This window comes from Saccostrea echinata, unplaced genomic scaffold, assembly GCF_033153115.1.
Source record: "Saccostrea echinata isolate AGI-Se365-2 ecotype Australia unplaced genomic scaffold, CSIRO_AGI_Sech_v1 ptg000056l, whole genome shotgun sequence".
NCBI classification, from domain to species: Eukaryota; Metazoa; Mollusca; class Bivalvia; order Ostreida; family Ostreidae; genus Saccostrea; species Saccostrea echinata.
In genome coordinates, this window is record NW_026889805.1 from 7,329,334 (window position 1) to 7,337,500 (window position 8,167).

At 35.6% G+C, this 8,167-nt stretch overlaps 2 protein-coding genes across 2 annotated transcripts in view; one reads left to right on the forward strand and one right to left on the reverse strand.

Moving 5' to 3' along the window:
- Positions 1 to 2,028: 2,028 nt before the first annotated feature.
- Positions 2,029 to 4,770, reverse strand: LOC133173109 (U4/U6 small nuclear ribonucleoprotein Prp4-like). Its single transcript, XM_061308039.1, has 2 exons — positions 4,272 to 4,770; positions 2,029 to 3,287 (listed from the first exon to the last, which is right to left on the reverse strand). The coding sequence occupies exons 1-2, from the start codon at positions 4,745 to 4,747 to the stop codon at positions 2,198 to 2,200; spliced, it is 1,566 nt and encodes a 521-aa protein (XP_061164023.1). The 5' UTR covers positions 4,748 to 4,770; the 3' UTR covers positions 2,029 to 2,197.
- A 254-nt stretch (positions 4,771 to 5,024) lies between these two features.
- Positions 5,025 to 8,167, forward strand: part of LOC133173966 (proteasome subunit beta type-1-like) — a 16,986-nt gene continuing 13,843 nt past the window's right edge. The window contains exon 1 of the mRNA XM_061309025.1: positions 5,025 to 5,159. Within this exon, the coding sequence (XP_061165009.1) occupies positions 5,080 to 5,159 (80 nt within the window). The 5' untranslated portion in view covers positions 5,025 to 5,079. The remainder of the gene's footprint in view (positions 5,160 to 8,167) is intronic.

Here is an 8,167-nt window from a genome sequence, read left to right on the forward strand (position 1 = left end):
TGGCCCTTTATTTTAACAATTAAAACTCCCCTTCAGCCAAGGATACTTTGTGCCAAGTTTGGTTAAAATTGGCCCAGTGGTTCTTGAGAAAAGTTGAAAATGTGAAAAGTTTACAGATGGATGGACGGACAACGGGTGATCAGAAAAGCTCACTTGAGCTTGCAGCTCAGGTGAGCTAAAAAAAAGCTGTCCAAACTCCTAAATCAGGTCCTTTTTCGGGGGGGGGGGGTCTCTAACTTTTTGGTACTTTACTTCTTTCAAATACTGGCATTTCCCTATGATTGACTCTACAGCTACAAAAGCAGGGGAAGTACCAAATCAAACTTTACATATTAAAAAAACTACAACAAAACACTATTCTCAGAAAAAGAAGCCCCCCCCCCCTTTGTACTACGGGGCAGTGCCAGACTTGCTCATGTTGGATCTACATATTCCTAGGTTAACTTTTTTGAGCGGGCCTCATTCCTAAGTAACTGTAAGTCCTATGGTGGCCAAACTTGCATGGATGATGCATCTAAGGATACACACTGCCAGAACATGCTTTGCCTTCCTTATAGATAACATCCATTGAAGCGATTTTGGAAATCCTTATTACATACCTATTTAAAATTTTGTTGTTGCCATAATTATGTAACACAGAATCATCCAGACTAGAGATTTCTCTTTTTTAGCTCATCTGAGCCATAAGTTCAAGTAAAATTTTCTGATCACCTATTGTCCATTTGTTTGTATGTCCAACCACACATCTGTTTACTTTACATAATTTTTATTTCTTCTGTAGGCCACTGGACCATTCTTAACCAAACTAGCTAAAAAGTATGGGAAAAGGGGATTCAGATAAGTTCAGATGAAGACCATGCCATTTGTCAAGAGATATTTATGAATATTTGGCATTTTTCAAAATATCAAGAACCCCTGAGCCAGTAAAGACAAAACTCAGTGATAACCCCTCATGGCCTCCAAGGGTTAGTTGTAACCACAATTGTGAATCAAATTTCTACATCACAAAATAAAGGGAAAAATCTTATAAATTTTCTCCCCAAGAACAGCAGGCCATGATAAGCAAGCATCCTCAATTCGGCAAAAGCTCAACTTATGACCCTTGATGTAAGAGTTGAGCCACATTACTGAGGGGATCAAAGTTTAACATATCTTAGTGATATTAATATGCAAGCATCACCAGGCAGTGCAAAAATTCTAGCCTCATAATCTAGTTTGGAATGAAAAAGTCAGGTCCTAGGAAGCAATTTCAGTTTGGGGGGGGGGGGGGGGGGGGGGGAGCACAACCTAACATTTTCAAGGGGGGGGGGGGGCTACCAAGCAAAAATTCCTTGACAAGCAAAAGCATAAACTAACTTTCCCCTCCCCACACCAGTTTCTATGCCCATGAATAGGAGATCAACTCCTTACTCCGTGAATCTAGAGGGAACACTCCAACCACTGCATCATGTGGGCAACCAGAATTGAGGTTTAACACCTTTTAAGGACATACGCAACGTAGTTTGAACTTTATTGTCTTTTTCCCTGGACTTGAAGAGTTCCAATACTTAAAGGAATTGTGTGCTACATTTGTATGTCTATATATGCTGTTGTACACTTCGTCTAAAACAAGTTTGGATAAACAAAACATCTAGAATATGTGTTTAGTAATTTTTGTGTATTTTTCTTTGAATTATACAAGAAATTTCATCAATGGATATCTTTTCAAAACCCCTGGTAATGCATGCTGATTTTTTGTCGACGAACATCTGATGGCACTATAATCTTAAATTAAGAATATCTTGAAAAATTATCAGTAGGTAAGGTACGTTGCGTAAGTCCTTAAACACAGTTAAACTTCCTCATCCTGAACACTGATATTTTGAATACAAGGATTATATTGAAGTCAGTTGGCAGTCACAACCATTAATTCTTTATGGGTTTTTTTTAACTCTGATTATCTTGACTCATCTGATATTTCTAAGTTTAATCTTGGTCCAGACTAAATCTAAAATTATTGCTTCACAAATCTTAAAGCTGACATGCAAATTATGAATGCAAATGATTTTTATTATAAGTGATCTGTGAATCATGCATGAAAAATATACATACATGGGTATGATCAGTTTCACTGCATAGAATATGAGCAAGCTCTTAAAATGTAAAATATATGTTGATGTTCAACATATATTTGTAAATTTGATTCTCTAAAACAATCTTAAATTCCTCCCTGCATTTCAGTGGTCCACAGTTTAAAAGTTCTGTCATAAGACACAGTTGCAATGTACTGAAGATCAGGAGAAATGTCTGCTCCCATCACTTTTCCCTCATGCCCTGCTAATGTTTTCAGTGGTGCCCAAGTTGGATGGGCCCAAACTTTGGCAGTACAGTCATAAGATGCACTTATTAGATAGTTACTATGATCAGGTTGGAATTTCACTTTACTTACTAAATTCTTGTGAGCAGGAATGGTGTATACACATTTTCTTTGCCTTAGATCCCAAATTCTTACAGAGTTATCTTCACTTCCTGTTGCTACATGGTAACCATCAGGAGCAAAATCAATGGAGAACACAGACTGAATATGACCCTCTAGAAACATGATACATCTCCCTGTTCTTAGATCCCAAACTCTTCCAAATGCATCCAGACCTCCTGTAGCTGCTAAAGCACCATCCCCTTGAAAGGAAATGTCATAAACAGGTTTACTGTGGCCCTCCTGATGGAGGATTTCTTCTTGGACTTCTAAATCCCAGAGTCTCCAGGAGTTGTCAAAACAGCAGGTACCCAGGAATCGCCCTGAGGGGTGGTACTTCAGACGTGACACTCTGTAGGGACTGTGGCCCTCAATATCTGCTACTGGCTCATCACTCACCAAATTCCACAGTTTTACAGCCCCATCCTGACTGCAGGAGGCCATGCAGCAAGCATCATCTTCCAATGTTAAAGTAGCTTTGGGATGGAATACTATGGCACCTACGTTACAGTTGTGTCCCCTTAGTTGTCTGATTAACTGGCAGTCAGGGACTGACCAAAGCTTACATAGGCCTGACCATGATGCTACAGCAAGGATTTTACCATTAGGACTAAACTCACAATATGACAGGGGGCGGACATCTCCTATCTGACTGCATTCATTGGTGACTGCTCTGACTCGTTTATGGAGATCTTGAACCTGTGCATTTTTCTTAGCAGTTGGTATAAGTTTCTCCTCTTTCTGCATTTTTATTCTTTGTTTGGCTTTTGGAATAGAGTATTTTGCTATCCATATCCTTGCTTCTTTTAGGGCAGAAGTCCCTTCATGATACCTGCAAGAATATACCAATTATTTCATTTTTTAGTATCATTCAAGAAAGAAATGCTTCAATGTGAAAAACTTATATGTGAATTCATTTACACCAGATCTTGCAACCAAAACTTTATCCCCTACCAAAAAAAAAGTCAAACATTGTAATAGCTGCAGAACTGTAGCTCTCAGCTTGAGAAAATTCGGACAGACAAAGCAGAGAGCTACAGATCCAAGCGTTGTAAAAACCTTTCATTTACGTCGCCGCTTTTTTGTCGCTCGCTTCGGGTATTATCTCTTGTATTTAATGCTTTCCCCCACTTTAAAAACAGTATCCAATAGTAAACCATATATTTTACTCCTATTCCCGATACCTTATTTACCTTTCAACGGTTCCAGACGGTTGTATGTGGTTTTTGAATATCAGTAAAAAAAAAATGCATTCCGACGTCGACGTTTGTTTCATCCTTAAATAACATGCCCGAGTTTTATTTATTTCATTTCTTTTTTACAAACATATTGTATTCTTTGTAGACATTATACATGATACCTGAACCTCCTGAATTTTATATTTACATTTTCTCGTCAATTATATGTTTTTTGAAAGACTTTTTTTCACACGACCCCCAACATGCACGTCGGAATGGGATTTTAAATAAACCGACATTCCAAAACCATTAGGGGCTGATTGGGACCATTGAGAGGTATATAAGGTATCGAGAATAGGAGTAAAATAAATGGTTAATTATCGGATACTATTTTTAAAGTGGGGCAAAGCATAATATACAAGAGATAATACCAGAAGCGAGCGACAAAAAAGCGGCGGCGTAAATCGAAGGTTTTTACAATGCTTGGATCTGTAGCTCTCTGCTTTGTCTGTCCGAATTTTCTCAAGCAGAGAGCTACAGTTCTGCAGCTAACATTGTAATTTCCTGAGAAATCTAAAAAAAAAAAATAATGCACATATGTCATATGTGATATGATTCTATAAATCTAAAAGTTTTACCAAGTAACATTCTCATCTTCTTTGGTTTTCTTTTCTACTTGTTCCTGTCCTTTCTTTAAAAATGCACCCGTTGCCTCTGATCCCAACTCCGCTAAAGTTTTTCTGAGACGTTCTCTCCTCTCACCTGGGCCCTCCCCAAACAAACAGATCGGTTCTCCCAGTTGCCTGAGATTAGCCTTGACTTCAGAGTCGTCCGTCGATACCTGGATCTGTCTGGCTTTCTTTCTTTTTTCTAATTCTGCTAGAAGTTCTGATTGTTCTTCATTAGGATCTCTCTCTGCAATATCATACGACCCTCCATCTGTAATGTTTATATTCCCTGCAGCTTTGCCGGCATTTATGGCGTCGGAGGCCAGTGATCCAGACGAACTGCTTGTTGCAAGCCTCTGTTTTTCTCTCTCCTCCAAACTTCCATATATTATAGGTTTCTTAACTTGGGGAACATTCAATTCCTCTTCATCGTCTGAAAATTCCATATTCTCCACTGACTACTAATTAAAGTAAACAAGCAAAAAGGTACGACCAGCATGCGTTTCGATGCAAGACAATTCGTTCTTAGTTTTTCGAAGAATTTGAGATTTTTTAAAAAAAACTTTATTTGATAAATCCAATTCCTGAAATCAAAGCACTTTGTAATGTTTATTAAAATATTATTTGAAAAGACAAATGATGGAAAATAGCGCCAAAATACGTATTGTCGGTACAAATAAGCGTACGATTTATTGAAAATATTTTAACCGGAAGTAAATCTTTTCAAGATAGCAAGTCACTTCTCTGTGTAAAAAAAGAAAAAACTAATCAAAGCAAGATGATGGACCCACTGATAAACGAAGAGTCTTCTTATGCCCCAAAACAGACTTACTTCAATCCATATGCCATGAATGGAGGGTAATCATTTTATATTTTCTTCAACAAAATTATCTACAAATTTGCTTAGATACAAGCAGGTCTGGTACAATCACTAAATTTATAGCTACGTAGCTTGAATTACCTACATAGCTTTATTTACCTACCTGAAGTAGCTTTATTTGGCTACCAAATCAAATTTATTTCTTAAGTTAGCATTTTTCTCTGGATGTGCAGAAAATCGCACTTTGATGAAGTGATAAATTTCAAATTTAAACTCATCTGAAAAGAATTCATGAAATAATCACTCTTTAAAATGTGTCTTTTTCTGCGCAATTGCAATCAAAATTCTAAAAGTTTTGGGGCTATATACAACAGTTAATTTGTGACCAAACGGTTACTTCTTGAATAAAATAACAAAGAAGACCAGTTCTGGTTAACATGAAAATTGATTGGTAATTATTCAGCATAATGCGAAGTAATAATACTTATCCATGCCTAACCGCACACAAACTCATATACTAGTGTTAAATCTAAAGCAAACTAGCATGGCGCGGCGCCATGCCCTTTTCCCTCGGCGCCATGCCCTTTTTTCCAGCGCCATGCCCTTTTTTCCTTGCAAAAATAAATAAATATGCCCAGCAGAGGCAAGATGAACCAGCGGCTTTGTTTATTCAGTGCATGCTGATTAGCTCCTTTGTTTATTTAATGCACGCAAAGTGTGAATTCAGGACAGGAAATCACTTCTCGCTTGAACGCACACAGCCACCTGGCCAGGTAACATGCCTCAGGCTGTCAGGGTATAAGAGATAACAGGAGAAAATATCATTTGATAGCATTGATTATGCAAGAATTAGCCCAATGTCACAGATAGATTAATTTGTAAATTAAAATGTTACACATTTTAAATCAGGATCGTTTTTTTTAACTTGAAAGTAGAAAAAACAGAGTAGATGAAGAAATGTGAAAAATAAATCTGCTGATGAATTAAGTCAACTTACAATGTACAGTAAAAAAAAAAAAACAAAAAACAAAAAAACAAAAAAAAAAACAATATTATGTGTGAAATGGGCTAGGAAACAACAAAGTATGAAGTTAGTTTCTTTCATGTTCAATGATTCTGTGTTCCAACTTTTTGAATTGACACCCAGAGGCTTAATGTTTCTAAGCCAGAAAAAAAGTTTTAACCAATTTATATATTATTACAAGTTTAATTTTTTGGTATGATCAGTGTTCACTTGATTTTGTTGGTAGATTATTTTCAAAATAAAGAGAATGCCCTCTACATTTATTATTTAACCCCCCCCCCCCATTGCAATTTTGTTCTGTTATTTACCTCATACACAAATAACAATATTAAAGCAAGGGGAAAAAAGTCATACTCCAAACTAAAATAATTCTTGAGCAAGTGACAAAAAGATTCACACCTATTACTTTTTAAGCATAACCTTGATAACCATACTAATTTCTTGATTAAAAAATTTGAATTTAAATTTTGGCAATAATTGCCCTGTCAGTGTGTATTAAATTAATTAAGCTGACAGATTTATACATTTTTCTTATAGATACTTGTATAACTAAAGATTTCAGTATTAAATAATAATTTAAGTACATAAACATGATAAAGAATATATTTGTAATTTCAAATACGTTAAAAAGTGCCCTCATGAAAACTTGTCGCAGCATAAAGTGCCCTTTTGATCATTGGATTACCATGCCCTTTTTAGGGTCTGGATTTAACACTATATACAGTTACTCAATCAATGAGAATACATCTTTTGCTTATGGATGTTCAAACGCAGCAATGTTTCAGGGTTGGCAAAAAACTGGGAAATACTCATATTTCCCAGGATGGTGGGAAATACTGGTAATTACCGGGAATTACTGGTATTTCCCGGGAAATACTGGGAAATAAGAAATAGCTACTAACATATTTCGTTCATATTGACAAGTAGTACACCTTATTGGCTAAGATATCTACCTGGCATCATTGTCCCTGATTTAAAAAATTCTGGTTTCCAAGTAATTCATTTTGTATAATCATAACATAGTATAATTATTCATATACCAGTCATGAGTGTCATTTGTTTCATGCTTGAGACAGATGTAGTCTATAAAGGTCCATGAAATGAACCCAAAGATCCCAAATGGGTTTTATCTAAGAAAATTCTTAAATGTAGAGTATGGTATTAATATCAAAACTAAGAAGAAGCCTTTCAGTTCGACTCAAGGTAATTATATCTTAAAACAGGAGCACAAAACTGTCTAGAGCAATTTGTTAAAACAACATGATTGTTTGTAATAACTACAGTGTTTATCGAAGGATTAAAACAAGTTTGGGTTTTTTTTGTTCTTAGATTTTTAATTAATAAACTTAATAATTTTACAAAATTGAAAAGAAACTTGAATTGGAAAACTTCAGTTTTACACAGAATGCTTATGGGAATGGGACCTGGAGTAGTGATACATTCTGAATATTTCAATTGCAATTTGAGACATATTCCATATTATTCATCTTTGTTTTTATGTTTATTTTATTTTTGTATAAGATTTAATGAATTAAAGAAAGAAAAAAACTTTTAACTTTGTATTTCCCAGTACATGTATTTCCCACTTTAGAGAAATTTGTAGTATTTCCCGGGACGGGAAATACCGGTATTTACCACTGGTAATTCCCACCACTGGTATTTCCCGGCCAACCCTGCAATGTTTAAACTATCTCTGCTTTGGATTGCTTTTTAAAAAAAAACCCTAGTATAGATATTAGTACAGTAAAACTGGTCTAATCTGGACACCACTGGCACCAGAGAATTTGGCCATATTAGACAATATACCGGATTAAACAACATTTTAAACAATGATATATCCTAAAGGGACTTTTAAGTTTAGATCGTATTAGGCAAGATTTCAGAAAACACATAAAAAAACATCATAAAATGAAGGATTTTATTATACTTGAATATGCACTGAGTATATGGTTCTACTGTGCATGATCAAAAATATCAGGGTTTTATCAGGAAATATGTGAGTATTATTTCGAAATAAAAGTA

Coding starts and splice junctions, on each gene's coding strand:
- LOC133173109 (XM_061308039.1), bottom strand. CDS start 4,747: ATGGAATTTTCAGACGATGAAGAGGAATTGAATGTTCCCCAAGTTAAG. Junction 3,288..4,271: donor GAAGATGAGAATGTTACTTG/GTAAAACTTTTA, acceptor ATATTCTTGCAG/GTATCATGAAGGGACTTCTG.